The 16617-nt window shown below is 46.9% G+C and overlaps 1 protein-coding gene across 1 annotated transcript in view; it reads right to left on the bottom strand.

Annotated features, from left to right (window-relative positions):
• Positions 1-16617, bottom strand: part of Wdfy4 (WDFY family member 4) — a 268757-nt gene that overhangs the window by 152209 nt on the left and 99931 nt on the right. Inside the window, exons 30-37 of the mRNA XM_070020489.1 lie at positions 15174-15344; positions 13629-13834; positions 12349-12518; positions 9866-9991; positions 7567-7731; positions 2893-3096; positions 2228-2342; positions 359-516 (exon numbers count right to left, since the gene is read on the bottom strand). Coding sequence (XP_069876590.1) covers positions 359-516; positions 2228-2342; positions 2893-3096; positions 7567-7731; positions 9866-9991; positions 12349-12518; positions 13629-13834; positions 15174-15344 — 1315 coding nt within the window. The remainder of the gene's footprint in view (positions 1-358; positions 517-2227; positions 2343-2892; positions 3097-7566; positions 7732-9865; positions 9992-12348; positions 12519-13628; positions 13835-15173; positions 15345-16617) is intronic.

Below are 16617 nucleotides of genomic sequence, written 5' to 3'. Positions count from 1 at the left end.
AAAAATGAAATAGCTTTAAATGAGAAAGGATCTTTGAATCTGTCTTTGCTGATAAGGAATAATAATTAAAGGGAAGCTAACAATCCCAGTTAAAACTAAACAGGGCAGAGAGGGCAGGTGTACTTGCAAGAAGCTGGGAAGACTCTGGATGGCCCAAAGGTGAGTCCAACAGCTCACCTACTGTCCACTAGGTACATCCTGGGCCTTCAAGGGTCTGCCCTTTTCTCCCACCTCAGGTGCTATACCAGCCAAGAACAGCAGACTCAGCTACACCAATGAGCAACATTCCAGGTCATGCCAGAAAGCATCCCTGCCTGTCAGCAGATTTTTTGCCACGCCAGCCAGCCCAGGTTCTTACCACCATGATGTGTTCTGTGATGAAGAGAAGGATGTGTCTGGGGTCTGCTGAGAACATCCCACTGTACAGCTTCTCCACCAGCTTTTGGGTAAAGTAGGAGATGTTTGCCAGGGAAGGAGCAGCAGCAGCTTCCATGTTTGGCTGAGACTCTTTATTTCCTGGTTGGGGTTAGAAGACAGAAGATGAAAAGATGAAAGGGGTGGTGTGTGTGTGTGTGTGTGTGTGTGTGTGTGTGTGTGTGTGTGTGTGTGTGTGTGTGTGTGTGTGTGTGTGTGTGTGTGTGTGTGTGTGTGTGTGTGTGTGTGTGTGTGTGTGTGTGTGTGTGTGTGTGTGTGTGTGTACATGGCCTGGGCACTGTCCCTTAGATTTTCCACTCAAGGCTGACACTTTATCACTTGATTTACAACCCCACTTTTGGTAGTTAATTGGAAATAAGAGTCTCACAGACTTTCCTGCCCAGGCTGGCTTTGAACTGCAATCTTCAGACCTCAGCCTCCTGGGTAGCGAGGACTAAAGGTGTGAGGCACCAGCACCTGGCTCAAGATGAGAGCTTAAATCCCTTGGAGCCCCTTGTGGTAACCATGTCCTGCATAGGCCTTTGCTCCAGAGTCTTTGGTAGATGCCCAGTGAGCCCAGGTATATTCAAATTGAAAGGATCTCCCACAATCCAGTCAGTAATAAAAATCACATGATGAGAAACCCGGCAAGGGAGACATTTCTTCCAGAGGCTGCTCATAAGGAAGATGGAGAGAATCTAATGCCTGAGACAAATGAGCATGCGTGGCCATGACATGGGGCCCTACTGTCACGGTGGGCCGAGGATAGAGCTATAGAGTCTAGTGAAGTGCTTCCCATTGGAACTCACGGACTGAGAGCCTAGAGATCTCGACTAATCTCTGGAACCCCACCCCACCCCCACATTAGCTATGATGAGCATCCCCACTCAGTAGAGGTCTTCATTCCAGGCCATACCTGCTGTGGCCTAGGAACCAAGGTTGCTGTACAACACTCTTGTTCCTCCCCATTTCCTACCTCCCTGATATTCCAGGAGAAAGGCCTAAAGTGTGGCAAGGAAACCTCCCCCAAATGAGTCATGCTCACAAAAGCACAGGAAGGACTTTTGATTAATCTGGAGATAGCACACCTGCTCTTAGAGCTAAACTTTGACAGTGAAGCCCCAAGTTCAAGTTCTGGGGGCAATGGTAACTCTCCATCTAGTTCACTTGTTCGAGAAATGTTTATTGGGCATTTAGTCTCAGCCCAGGTGCAGAGCCTCAGATCTCATTAAAGGAATGTTCGTTTCCATCATTCTTAAACATGCAAAGGAGCCACATTTCCACTGGAGCTAGAGGAGAACTGCTTTTTTTTTTTTTGGTGCCAGTACTAGAATTTGAACTCAGGCTTAGGCTTAGGTGTTGTCCTTTAGCTTTTTCGCTCAAGGTTGGTGCTCTACTGCTTACACCACACCTCCACTTCTGGTTAGTTGGAGATAAGAGTCTCAAGGACTTTCCTGCCAGGGCTGGCTTTTGAATCTTCATCCTCAGAGCTCAGCCTCCTGAGTAGCTAGGATTACAGGTGTGAATCATCAGTGCCCAGCTTAGGAGAAGAAACAATTTTAGGCCAGAGGATAGAGAACTTTCTGTTGCTGAGTGGCATAGTGATAAAGAGATACATCATGGGAAATAGCAAATACCGCCATCCTCTCTCGGGGTGTCCTGGATGCCCATGTGTGGTACCATGAAGAGACTAACACACTGAGGGGAGCATCTATCCTATTGCTGGGGTCAATGGGTGGTGGGCACGCTGGCTTTCCTGCTCAGCTCAGTGGCCTAGTGTCAAGAACGGGGGCACAGGGAAGCACCCACTCACCTCTGAGGATGGGCGTGCTGCTTGTGCTCACTGTGTGAAACACTTCCATGGTGGAAAGCAGGACCTCAGACTGGAAGTCTCGCTTCTGCTGACTGGTGGCACTGTGTGGAAAAGCCTAGAAACAGGGCCCAGGATGGAGATAGCTGCTTCATGGCCTCTATGTCCCTGCAGTGCCCATCACCTCCTCTGCCTGGCAGGTATACTAATTAATATTCCAGCCCCTGTGCGTGTGGTCTAGCCTTTTTGTAGGGTATTGCCCTCTCCCAGCTACACCTACTTCCCAGAGGGAGGAGGCAGTGGACGGCAGCCCCAGGCTCCAAGTCTGAAGCCAGCTCTCTGGACACACCAGTGTCCCTTTAAGACCCAACTGAGCCTATCTGAGGGCTACCTTCTCCCCTTGCTGTTTTCCCTAACACCACCACCAATAAATCATGCTGTGCAAGCCTCTGCTGGGCTTGAAGGGACTCTGCAGTCCTCATCTGTTCACCAGGGCCTGTGCTTCCCAGGCCCCACCCCACCCCTCTGTAGTCCTAGAAGGCAGCCCTCTTCCCCCAACTAGCCAGCTAGCACCCCTTTGGCCTGGCACACCCAGCCCTCTGGACCTGTCCCTTCTCTGGCCACACCCACTTCCTGTAGCCACCAATCTCTTCCCCCATTCTACCCACCTCCAGGAACACATCCAGGGGCAGCCACTGCTTGGGGCTGGAGGCTCCCAGCAGGAGCTCCTTCAAGAGGCTCTGTGTGAACTCTCTCAGCTGCCTCCAGGCGGGGTGTGACTTGGCAGGCACCTGGAGACTCTCCCCCGGGCTGTCACCTTCCTCTGTGGCCCCAGAGCTGATGATGTTCCTGGTGGACTCAACCACAGCACCCTCAAAGACAGGAGACAAACCATGTGCGATCAGCGAGCCCTGTCTGAACCCTTTCCCCTCTGCCTGTGTCTGGGCGCCGGCAGGATGCCACTACACACTGAGCTTCTGCAGAGCTTTGTTTGGCCCTGTGAGGGGGCTGCTAGGGCCTGGGCATCTGAGATAGGTAGGTGTGATGCAAGGAAATTGATCCACTACATCAAAGGCTCAAGGCATAAGTCCCTTTGTTCCACCGGCTGCTTACCAATTAACAACTAAAGTCAGACACCAGTGGCTTATGCATGTAATCCTAACTACTCAAGAGGCTGAGATCTGAGGATCACGGTTTAAAGTCAGTAAGACTCTAATAGCTACTTAATCACCACAAAGCCTGAAGAAAGAGGTGTGGTTCAAGTGGTAGAGAGCTAGCCTGGAGTGAAAAAGCTCAGAGATAGCACCCCAGTCCTGAGTTCAAGCCCTAGGACCAGCATAAAAACAAAAACAAACCACCACAAAAATCCAGCAACTAAAACATGCTCTCACACAGGATTGGTAGCCATGAAATGAGAAAATGTTAAAGGTGACCATGCCTGGCTCCTAGAGGATAGAAGTGGGCCCCGCCTTGTGGTGGTCTCCCCCACCTTGCCTCCTTCCTAGGCTAACAGACAGGACCTCCCCGATGAGAGATGGAGAAGAGCTACAGAATCTTCCCCTCATCTGCCTATGGGCTTTGGCACTCCCTGGGGTCATGACAAGAGGGCACTACCCCCAGGCCACCCCGGAGATGCCAGGAGGCTGAGTGACATGCCCAAGGACACTGGGGCAGGACCTCCTGACTCCCAGCCATGGACTTCACATGCACATTCATCAGTTGGCACCTCCCTCTGCTCATTCATAAAATTAATGCAGCCCTTCTTAATTAAGCCATAAAATGAATTTAATGGCACCTAGGGAGGTGGTGACTGTATTAATTAGCTCCTTGCGGCCTGGCCTGGAAAGATGCCATATAAATTCACAGCAAACCAAAGTCTTTTTGCTGCCAGGCTCCAACATGCGGTGAGACTGTCACATTTTCTGTGAAGCAAAGGTCTGACAGCGCTACTTGGAGCTGGGACAAGGTGAGGAGGTATGATGAGGGGGTGCCCCAACATGGAACCTGGCTGGCCATCCAAAGTATTTAGTGTCTGGAAAGGAGACTTCAGGCCAGGTCCTTCCTCAGGCAGTAGCTAGTATCTGTGGGAGATGCTAGATTCTAGAAGTGTGTGCTTGGCTGGTACCCAACTCCACAGATGGCAAGCCTGGCTCTGGGGCCCGGGGCTGAGGTGACCTGAGCATCAAGGTTGTCGTGTCAGCCTGTGAACTCAGGGCCTTGACCCCTACACAGTGCAGCCTGTAGGGCTGGCCCAGGCCACCTGGCATCTGTGTGTGCATCCCCATCACTCCCAGCCAGCATTTCTGTGCTTGTCACTGGCTATTTAGTGAGTTACTTGAATGAACATTAAACCATTTTGAAGTCACTTTATCTTCTTTGCAAATGTTCTAGTCATTATATCGTGTGTGTGTGTGTGAGTGTGTGTGTGTGTGTGTGTTGTATGTTGTATACTGGTGGTACTAGGGCTTGAACTCAAAACCTAGGCACTATCTTGGAGCTTTTTCCCTCAAGATTGGTGCTCTACAACTTGAACCACAGCTCCACTTCCAGCTTTTGGATAGTTAATGGTAGAAAAGAGTCTAGCAGTTCAAAGCAAAATCCTCAGACCTTGGCCTCCTGAGTAGCTAGGGTTACAGATATGACGCACAAACATCTGGCTATTTAGTTTTTTCATTAGAAGTAACTACAGTCATTCCTCAATATAAATGAAGAGTGCTAGAAATCTTGTAGGATACCAAATTTCTCAGGTGCCCACATCCTTTACAAAACATGGTGTGGTATTTGCACAGAAGCTGAGCACTCTCCCCTCGGCTTTAAAATCTCTACATTAATACTTAACACAATGAAAGTGACAGGGTAGACTTGTACACTGTGTTGTTGTTGTTTTGTTTTTGTTTTTGTCTTGTCGGTCATGAGGCTTGAACTGGGCCCGGGAGCTGTCCTTGCACTCTTCAGCCACTTCTGGTTTTCTAGTGGTTTATTGGAAAACAGAGTCTCAAAGACTTTTCTGCCTAACCGTGATCTTCAGATCTCAACCTCCTGAGTAACTAGGATTACAGGCGTGAGCCATCGGCACCCGGCATACACTGTGTTGTTTAGGAAATGGTAATGAGAAAATATCTGTACATGTTCAGTCTAGACCAATTTTTTTTAATGTTTTCTTTCAAAGTTGATTGAATTCTCAGGTACAGACCCTAAAGATACAGAGAGATGTCTGGACTCTTAAATTTTGACTATTTAATTTATCTGTGTGCCAGTTCTGGGGCCTGAACTCAGGACCCGGGTGCTGTCCCTTCGCTTTTTCACTCAAGGCTAGAAATCCACCTCTTGAGCCACAGTTCCATTTCTAACTTATTCTTGCTTCATTGGAGAAAAAGTTTTATGGACTTTCCTCTGCCTGGGTTGGCTTCAAACCAGGTCTGAGTCTCAGACCTCCTTCCCCTACGTAGCTAGGATTAAAGGCATAAGCCATCAGCACTCAACTTGAATATTTAATTTTATTACTGCCATAATGGAAAGGACATAGGCTTTGGGGGAGAGAAATTGAAATTTTGGGTCACCTCCTGATTGTAGGAGATATAGCACAGCATTCTGTAGGATGGCCTTATGACTCAAAGACACCGAGCATTGTCTCTTCGAAGCTCATTGCCCCTTGCACACACACCTTCACTGAGTACTACTGGGGTTACATTAAAGCACTGGGTCCAGGCCTGGGCTCAAGAGGCAGGTGCTGCTGCTATTGATAAACTTTAGGAATGAATAAGTGCTTCATTCATTCATTTGGTAACAGCAAATGATTAATGCCCAGCTCTGCGATTCTCTTGGATCATAAGTCCCCACACTTGCACATATACTATGATTTGTCTTCGGAATGCATTCCTCTAGCCACCATTACTGATTTTCAGACAGATATTACTAGCTTCTTCTCTGTCCCTGGTCCAGGAGGGCAGGGGCAGACATGTGGTTTTCTGTATCTTCCCCTTCTGCCCCTGATCACCAATTCCAGTCCTCCTCTCCTGCTCTCATTTCTGGGTCACATTTAAACTCCCAGACAGCCCTTATTTGGCCATCCCTGGCCTGCTGGGATTGGCTATTAGCCCCCAACTCACACAGCTTCCCAAATTCCCTTCTCTTGTCCCAAGCATATAATATCCAAGACCTTGACCTTAAGCTCCAGGTGAGTCCTTCTATACCCCTTTTCTTGGCTCATCTGACTCTGAACTGGGCCTTTAGAAACTCACTGCCTAAGCTAGGTACTCACAGCTGTAATCCTAGCTACTCAGGAGGCTGAGATCTGAGGGTCACAGTTTGAAGCTAGCCCAGGCAAACACAAAAGACTCTTTTCTCCAATTAACTAGCAACAACAACAACAAAAAAAGCCAGACATAAAGGCATGGCTGAAGTGGTAGAGTGCCAGGTTAGAGCTGGAAAAAGCTAAGCAAGAAGATGAAGCCCTGAGTTCAAGCCCCACTGCTGGCGTGTGCACGTACACACACACACACACACACACACACACACACACACACACGCGCGCGCACACACACACACACACACACACACACACACACACACACACAAAATAAAAATAAAAACACCAGAAACTCACTGCCTGGAAGGAGGCCCTAGTCACATCCCTAGGAACCTACAGTCAGGACAAGGGTGCTGAGAATGGAAAGCTCAACAGAACACAACACAGCCTTTCCTCTGTAGGGTGTACATGCAGGAGACTCCTGGAATGGAGTTCCCTGCTTCAAGTTACCACTGCATGGGTATTCTGTATAGATTCAGACTCAATCTACTATCACCGTGTGTGTGTGTGTGTGTGTGTGTGTGTGTGTGTGTGTGTGTGTGTGTGTGTGCGCCAGTCTTAGGGTTTGAGCCCAGAGCCTGGGCACTGTCCCTGAGCATCTTTGTTCAAGGCTGGCACTCTACCAGAGTCATAGCTCCACTTCTGACTTTTTGGTGGCCAATTGGAGATAACCAACTCACAGATTTTCCTCACCAGGCTGGTTTTGAACCATGATGCTCAGATCTCAGCCTCTTGAGTAGCTAGGATTATAGGCATGAACCTCCAGTGCCCAGCGACTATCCCATTTCTCATTAAGGAGATTCCTAACAACACAACAAAATTATCGAGTGTCAGAGCTGAAAATGACCTGGAGCTACATCTCAGCCCAGAAAAGGAAAATGACACAAGCTGAGTATTCAGTGTTCCAGTCAAGCTGCTGAATGTGTATTTTAACTTTGTGGGGGAGGGGAAAAGGGAGATTTAGCCCTTCATCTGTGAAGAATGATGAAATTCACCCTTGCTCTCCCTAAGGCAGGGAGAGTCCCTGTCCTACCTTTTGGGTTCCCAGGGGAAAGGTGACCATAGCCAAGGTCTGGAGGAAGTCCGGGGACCGCCACGTGGGGTCCTGCGGGTAGGTGCGGTGCACCAGGGTGAGGAACTGCAGCGTGCTGGTGGGGAAGGTCAGCTCCCAGGCGTCATCCTCCAAACCTACTGAGGGCTAAGGACAAGCTTTGTGAGATACAAGATACAGTGCCAGTAGTACGGCTGGGGCTTTCAGACAGAGCTAGAGGAACTGGAATCCATCAGGAAGATCTTCTGGAGCCTTGTAATAAGACATGTGACTGATAGCCAGGTGCTGGTGGCTCACACCTGTAATCCTAGATACTCAAGAAACCGAGAACTGAGGATCAAGGTTTGAAGCCAGATGGGACAGAAAAGTCCATGAAACTCTTATCTCCAATTAACCAACTGGAGTCTCCAATGGGAAACTCAGAAACTCTTGTCTCCAATTAATTAGCAAAAAGCTGGAAATGGAGATGTGGCTCAAATGAGAAGTGTCAGTCTTGAGTGAAAAAGCCAAGAAGACCATGGGGCCCTGAGTTCAAGCCCCAGTACTGGCACAAAAATTTTTTTAAAAGATGCATTATTTATAGTGCCATCCATATATCAATACAGACAGACAGCCACAGGCCAGCCAATCAGAAGCACACAGCAGCACAAGGATCTGTCTTGTTGCAGGCTTCCAATCACCCTTGCTACCTTCAGAATAAAGTTGAGTTGAGTGTTTCAGCCTCTCATGCACAGTCACATTGCCCTATCCCCTCCTGTGTCACTCTACTCTCTTTCATAGGCCACATGGCCTTCTTTCACCCTTCACACTTGCCTCCATGTCTAAAATGCCCCGCCCACCCACCTCCAGCGAACTTTGAATAATTATTTTCTCCAGAAGCCTCTCTCTCTGTGCCCTATCTGTAGCTGGTGGCCACTTGCCTTCTCTAGGACAGATCTCTACCACACACATGTCACTGCAGGGAAAGGTTGATGGAGGTAACCTCCCTAAAAGGAGGTTGGGAAGGCGACTCGGTGCTAGAGTGCTTGCCTGGCATGCATGAGGCCCTGGGTTCCATTCCTCAGCACCACAGAAGTAGAAAAAGCCAGAAGTGGCAATGTGGCTCAAGTGGTAGAGTGCTACCCTTGAACTGAAGAGCTGAGGAACAGTGCCCAGGCCCAGAGTTCAGGTCCCACAACTGACAATAATAATAATAATAATAATAAATTTAAAAAAATAAAAGGAGAAGCCCTTCTTTGCCCTCCAAAATGTCCTTCTGGAAGCACAGTGACTCAAAAATGCCAAAATTCCTAGCTACTCAAGCAGTAGAAATCAGGAAGATCTCAAATTGAGGCCAGGCTGGACAAAAAGTTGGTCCGATCCTATCTTAACCAATAAGAAGCTGGCTGTGACCAAACAACAAAGGGAAATTTTAGGATCGTAGTCCAGACAGGCTCAAGCACATATGTGAAAAAATAACTAAAGCCAAAAGGGCTGGGGGCATGGCTTATGAAGTAGAGCATCACATCTTCCCAAAATTGCTCTCTTTGACCAAAAGCAAGTGTTTAAACAAAGGAGAAACAGGTATCTCTCAGTGAAAGTGCTCTAAGGTCCTTTGTTCACTTAAATCATTCCTGGGAAGTAGTTTCTTCACCTTTAATGATGTTGCTAGGGTTTGAACGTGACTCTTAGTAGTTCATAGGTTGTTAAAGGTGTCTGGAGGCTGGGTTGTTAGGCAATAGTTAAATGAAGTCGTGAAGGTAAGGCCTCTGGGATGGCATTAGTGGCCTGAAAGAAGAGACCACAGCTAGCATACTTGCTCTGTCTCCCATTGCTGGCCACTACTGTGGTATAAGGAAACACAAAGGCACTGAGCAGATGTTGGCCCCACGCTCCTGAACTTCCCAGCCTCTAGAACTGTGAGCTACATAAATCTCTATTCTTTTTTTTTTTTTTTTTTGTCGTTCATAGAGCCTGAACTCTGGGCACTGTCCCTCAACTCTTCAGCTCAAGGCTAGCACTCTACCACTTGAGCCAAGCACCACTTCCGGCTTTTTCTGCTATGTGGTACTGAGGAATCGAACCCAGGGCCTGATGCATGCCAGGCAAGCACTCTACTGCTGAGCCACCTTCCCAGCCCTAAACCTCTATTCTTTATAAATCACATAGCCTCATGTGGCTTGTCATAGCAAGGGAAAATGGACAAATGCTGGGAAGATACTGGGAAAAGTCTAGATGACCTTTCCAAACTCTCCTTGCCATCAGGACCTTCTGGTAAGGCATGTGGAAAATGGGTTCCCACCTGGCTCATGATGGATTTCAACATTTCCAGGAGCATCAGGGCACCTTCCATGCATAACCCAGCCTGGAGGACTTCTTGCTGGTGGTGTGACTGCAGGAGCCACTGAAGCATAGCATCGAGGCTGTCCTGAAAGAGGAACAGGGACTGTAAGGAGGTCTGGGGCTGCTCACCAAGGGACCGGCTTTGTTGCCAGAACCCTCCATGCCATCAGCCCATATGGAAAACTCCCCCCAGTGGATGGCATGTAAGAGAAACACACACCTCCAAGATGTTGCTGAAGACTAAGTAGCAACTTGCAGCAAGTCTGACTCTCAGGGACTGGGGTGTGGCTCAGAATATAAGCCTACCATGTGTGAGGCCCTGGGTCCAATCCTCAGCACCAAAAGATAATAATTTAATTAACCCAGGTTTTACAAAAGGTTGGCTGTTTAGGTTTGATCTTACAATGATTCAATGTCTTAATCAAGTCTAATGAAATCTGGCAAGAGATTACGTAACACTTAGGAAGCATTCAAGGAGCTGGAAGAGTACAGGCTAGAGGAAAGAGCACAGATTTGGAATCAGGACTGACTTTGCCCTTTTAATAGCCCAGGCACGCTATTCAGCTGCTTGGCAGCTCCATTTCCTTCTTTATGAAATGAAAACTCCCATTATCTACACCCATGGGACTGTTTAAATATCAAAATACAATATATAAACATCTCTTATATGTCTTGACACTCAGCAGATATTTGTCTCTTGCCACTCAGAGAAAAATAGAAATTCAGGCCTACATAGCATATTATTTTGAAGTATGATCTATAATCTGTCAGTGTATATCGGATTGATCAAAGGTCAAAAAAGGTGAATGTGATTCAGTTCAGTGTAAGACCAAGAAACAATTTCAAAGTCTTATATTTTTCAGATGCCCAAGAAAAATGGAGGAAGACAGTCTGTCTTTCAGGTGCTCACTACCTAAGGTAAAGAACACTGAGGCACAAAGGAGGAAGTGTCTAGGGTTTTCCACAGGATGTCACATGGAGCTGAATCTTGGGGCAGATTACAATAGGAAAAAACAATCCGAAAAGGCTCAGGGCAGATGAGCATAGAGCTGATGGTCTTATCAGGCAGAGGACTCAGTGGGTAAAGGTATGAAGGCAGATGAACTGGAGTCAGGTTAGAGAGGCAAGTCAGACACCCAAACATAAGGGATCTTGATGCTGGCTGGTCCTGCAGGAATAAAAACCAACAAAAACTTGGGCTTGGTTTGAGTGAGCAAGGACAGGGATGGGAGGTGATATGTATGCTAAGGGTGAACATTCTTGGGAACAGCTGGCCAAAGAAGGGCTGAAAAGTATTGTTAGGGAGGTCTGTCATGGGGCCTGAACTCTGGGCCTGGGCACTGTCCCTCAGCTCTTCAGCTCAATGCTAGCACTCTACCACTTGAGCCATAGCGCCACTTCCAGCTTTTTCTGCTTATGGTGCTGAGGAATGGAACCCAGGGCCTCATGCATGCAAGGCAAGCACTCTACCACTTGAGCCACTTTCCCAGCCATGAAAAGTAATTTTTAAAAGTGTGGAAGGGGGTGCCAGAGGCTCATACCTATAATTCTAGCTATTCAGGAGGTTGAGACCAGAGGATCCTGGTTCAAAGCCAGCCGAGGCAGAAAAGAACATGAGACACTTGGCTTCAATTAACCAGCAAAAGGAAAAAACAGCCAGAAGTAAAGCTGTGGTTCAAGTGGTAGAGGGCTAGGCTTGAACAAAAAGCTCAAGGACAGCACCCAAGCCCTGAGTTCAAGCCCCAGGACTGGCACAAAAATAAAAAGCAGCGAGGCAATATCAGTTAGCCAGGAACAGAGTCAAAGGACAACATCTGGTTATACAGAGGACATAATTTAACATACTTATGGTTCATGAGTAAAGGATAAGTAGAGCCAGGTGCTGGTGACTCAAGTGTGTAATCCTAGCTACTCAGAAGCCTGAGATCTGAAGGTGGAGTTCAAAGACTGCCTTTGACTGGCAGAAAGGTCCATAAGTCTCTTATATCCAATTAGCTAGCAAAAATCTGGAAGTGGATCTGTGGCTCAAGTGGTAGAGTGATAGCTTTGAGCAAAAAAGCTAAGGGACAGCACCCAGGCCCTGGATTCAAGCTCTAGGATAGAGAGAGAGAGAGAGAGAGAGAGAGAGAGAGAGAGAGAGAGAGAGAGAGAGAGAGAGAGAGAGAGGGGAGAGAGAGAGAGACATAGATCAATAGATCTATAATATTATAATATATATATATATATATATATATATATATGAAGAAAACTGAAAGGACAGAAGAAGTATGGCTCAAGTGGTACATTGTCAGCTTTGAGCAAAACAGCCAAGGGAAAGCACAAGGCCCTGAGTTCAAATCCTAGTAGTACTTGGGCACACATACACACACATTCACACACATGCACATATACACACACACACATAAAAGAAAAACAAGTGTGTTCTTTCACCATCAAACCTACTTTGGGCCCATCCACCAGCTCTGTGAGTGGAGTGTGTAGGAAGAAGGCAGACACAATGAGGAAGACTTCTGGAATATGAACATGGTGAGCCAGAAATTCGTTCAGGACGCGGAACCCAGGTAGCAGGCAGGGACTCTGGTTGGGCATGGTAGTTTGGCTCTTCAGGTTGTCTACGGATCAGTAGGAGGAGATAAAATCCCAAGACAGAGCAATCACTTCCAATTAAGGTAAACAGTGGTCACCTCCCACTACCAGAAACCACTACAGAAACACCAGGTAGAAATAGATGGCACACCAAGACAGTAAGAAAGTTCTCAACCGTAACTCCTTTCTTGTTCCTACATTCATTTTCTTCTTATTCATCCTGCAAAAATAGATGCTTACTGTATATCAATGACTTGTGCCATCCTAGCTACTCAAAAGGTTGAGATCTGAGGATTAAGGTTAGAAGTCAATCCAGGATGGGGCTGGGAAGGTAGCTCAGTGGTAGAGCGCTTGCCTTGCATGCCTGAGGCCCTGGGTTCGAGTCCTCAGCACCACATAAGCAAAAAGAAAAAAGCCGGAAGTGGTGCTGTGGCTCAAGTGGTAGAGTGCTAGCCTTGAGCTGAAGAGCTGAGGGACAGCGCCCAGGCCCAGAGTTCAGGCCCCATGACTGGACCCCCAAAAAAAAAAAAAAAGAGAGAAGTCAACCCAGGAAGGAAAGTCTGTGAGACTCTTGTCTCCAATTATGCCAAAAAGAAATCAGAAATGGAGCTATGCTCAAGTGTTAGAGTTCTATTCTTGAACAAAAGAGCTCAGGGACAATGACCAGGCCCTGAGTTTAAGCCCCATGATCAGAAAAAAAAAAAATACTTCATGCCAACTAAGTAAGAGGCAAGCAGGCAATTTATAATTGGGAAAATGGGATTCCTTTACACAGATGCACAGGATTCTAGGTGCTCCTGAAGCTGACAGGGCTTGTGAACTGTAATAAGTATAGAGAGGAGCAGAGGTAGTTAACACAGGGCCCCTCCTGACATGGAGGAAGTAGCATTTGAACCCAGGCTTGAAAGAAGAATACAGATCTGGCAGGACAGGGGCCTCAGAAGAGGAAACAGTGAAGTGTCAGGATGAGAGGTAAAAACAGACTCCAGGTGCTAAAAACCCACTAGGCTACAGAAGAGAGCCAGGGGGCAGGCCTTGAAGACTGGGTCAAGGTGAACTTACTATATAGGCTAGACAGGTCTCCAGTCGGAAAGGGCTGGCTCAATCTCCCTTCTTGGCAACAACCCCTTGCTCACCCATCAAAATGTCTACACCCTCGGTGCTGCGCTCCACCCAGGATCCAGCAGACAGGCCATCTTTAAACCGCCCCCGGAGGCAGGGGTTTGACAGGAAGTGCAGCAGCAGCTTCAGAGCCAGCACAGTGGTGCTGGGGTGCAGGTGGCCCTGCAGGAGCAGCAGGAACCAGTCGGGCCCCAAGTTCAGAAACAGCTCTTCCTTTGTCCTGGTGGGGGAAGTCAGGAACATGCCATCAGTTATCTCTCAGTCCCTGAGCAAATGACCTGTCCAGAAAAGAATTCCTGAGCTGCCTCACAAGTGATGTCGAAAAGGCAAGTTAATGAAGCCTTTGGCCAGCACCCAGTAATGTACACACTACATCTTTGTGCTTCCTTGCTCCCATGGTGCCTCAGGTTCCCGCTCAAATGCTGCTTTTTCCCATAATGCCTTGGGTGCCTGCTCAACCAATGGAAGCGTCAGGGCTGAGCTTGCACTGGTCATCAAGAAGTGAGGCAAAGCCCAGGAGAGATGTGGGAGGAGCCTTGTACTATATATAATAACTGCCCTCCCAGAGGGTGCCATTAAACCCTTTTTGGGGGACACTCCCTGACAGGAGAATCATACTACTTTTCCTTTGCAGCTTTCCTTTCACTTTCAAATAAACTCACTATGTTTACCTTAAAAAGGTGCTGGCAGGATCAAGATCGCTGTCTCTTTTCAGAACCATTGGGAACTTTACATCATTAAACACAAGAATATGATAGGCCCTCTTATTCCAGTACTGTTCACATTCACACCGTGCAGGAATGGGCACCCATCTAATATAATCACCACTTCTGAAGTCATAAAACAGGTAATACTTGTTTAACCTTGTTTTTATTTTTTATTTATGTATTTATTTATTTTTGGCAGTCGTGGGGCCTGAACTCTGGGCCTGAGCGCTGTCCCTCAGCAATTCAGCTCAAGGCTAGCGCTCTACCACTTGAGCCACAGCGCCACTTCCAGCTTTTCCTGCTTATGTGGTGCTGAGGAATGGAACCCAGGGCCTCATGCATGCAAGGCAAGCATTCTTCCACTGAGCCACCTTCCCAGCCCGTTTACCCTTGTTTTTAAAGAGACTGGTGAAAACTAATTGGAATCAGCCAATTTATGTATCTATATCAGCATAGGTTGAAAAAACATGATAAACTACCACTTTAAAAAATTATTTTTAGAGGTTGGAGGCAGGCCTCAATTGGTAGCGTGTTAGCCAATGAGCAAAAGAAACAGGTACTGAGTTTAAATCCCAGTCTCAAACCAAAACATAAAATGTATTTTTGGAAGGATTTATCTGGAAAATAGACTTGCTGGAGGGAGCTAGATGGCAGGAGGTGGGCAGACAGTCCAGGAAAGATGGTGGCCTGGGTTATGGCCTTGATCCTCCGGGGGCCAGGAGGGTTTGCATCTGTGTTGAGCAGTGTTCTCCCCATCAGCAGTCAGTGCAGCTGTGGTGAGTGGGGAACCAGGGTCCACTAGAGTGAGAACTGGAGGGGGAATGAAGAAACTGTCCTCTCTTCTAGCTCTACCTCTGGTGTTTACTAAGTGGCTTTGGAAGAGCTTCCAATGTGCTCTGGTCATTTTGCTCAGCGATGATTTGGTTGGTAATGGTGATATTGACGATGGTGATAGTGAGTGTGGTGATGGTGATGATGCTGCTGATAATGGTGGTGATGATGGTAGTAGAAATGACGGTGATGCTGGTGGTGATAATAGTGACCATAGGAGTGAGCTTATAGTCTCTTTTTTCTTAGCTTATAGTCTTTATAGTATCATAGGCACTGTTTTTTGGGATTGTCTCCATATAATTAATTCATTTAATCCTCATCACATCCACTTATGAAAGATAATTTTTAGGCAGTGTGCTGGTACTAGGGCTTGTACTCAGAGCCTGGGTATTATCTCTGGGGTTTTGTTTGTTTTTGCTCTGTTTGTTTTTGCTCAGGGCTAAAGCGCTACCATTGGAGCCACAGCTTCTCTTCCAGATTTTTGCTGGATAATCAGAGATAAGTCTCAGAGACATTCCTGCCCAAGCTGGTTTTGAACCTTGATCCTCAGATCTCAGCTTCTTCAGTAGCTAGGCACCTAGCTGAAGATATTATTTTTATTGTCATATAGATGAATAGAGACCTGGCTTGCATAACCTCTCCGGGTCCCTTGAGGACAGAGCTGGGATTCATTCCATCCCAGAAGATTGAGAACTAGGTTCCAGGTGTAGGACAGGACTAGGACCCAGCACTGTAGTACATTATCTTCCAAAGAGATGGAAAAGGAAAGGACCAGAATCATTGGTCTCTACAGCCTCTTCCAGTTTCATTGCATTCAGATTTTAAGAATGAAAAGATGTGTACACTGGTGAATTTTCAACCCCTGCTTTACTGCAGAGTAACTATCCACCTGCACCCCAAACACACATGCACACTCACCTATAGGTGCTCAGCAAATGAGTATTATATGACTAAATCTAGGTTGTAGGCATGCAATAGGAAGAAGGAAGTTAACAGAATGAGTTTCATAATTACATGTTACTAGGAAGTTAATTAAAGAGAGATATTTCTTTTTTTCCCCAGTTCAGAATATTAAAGCACTAATAGGAAGTGGCCAAAAAAAGAGTCTGGAAAGGCTTCTCCTTGGTAGATGTTATCTGGTCTATCCATTTCTCCCATTCTGCTGTCTGACAAGCATAAGGCATTGAAGTTAGTAATTGTCACCATTGCCAGAACAATAACAATCACATAATCGCAATAGTAACGAAAGGAACTTCTTGAAATTATACTGACGCTGTTTCTAGTTCCCCATACTCACTGAATATTTCCACTAGACATCTATCTTAGGGCAAAGTCTGGTTTATTGGGTGGAGAGAATATCATTTTCTTCAGTATAGTATAGGAAAACACAATGCAAACAGACTCAGATGCTTAACTTTTCATTAAGGAAAGGTTGTAATACCACAGTAGTGCACCCTGTATAACA

The sequence above is a fragment of the Dipodomys merriami genome, unplaced genomic scaffold (genome assembly GCF_024711535.1).
Source record: "Dipodomys merriami isolate MVZ:Mamm:240054 unplaced genomic scaffold, mDipMer1.0.p SCAF_14, whole genome shotgun sequence".
NCBI lineage: Eukaryota > Metazoa > Chordata > Mammalia > Rodentia > Heteromyidae > Dipodomys > Dipodomys merriami.
The sequence above is the reverse complement of the archived record's forward strand: the minus strand, read 5'-3'. Positions and strand labels throughout refer to the sequence as shown.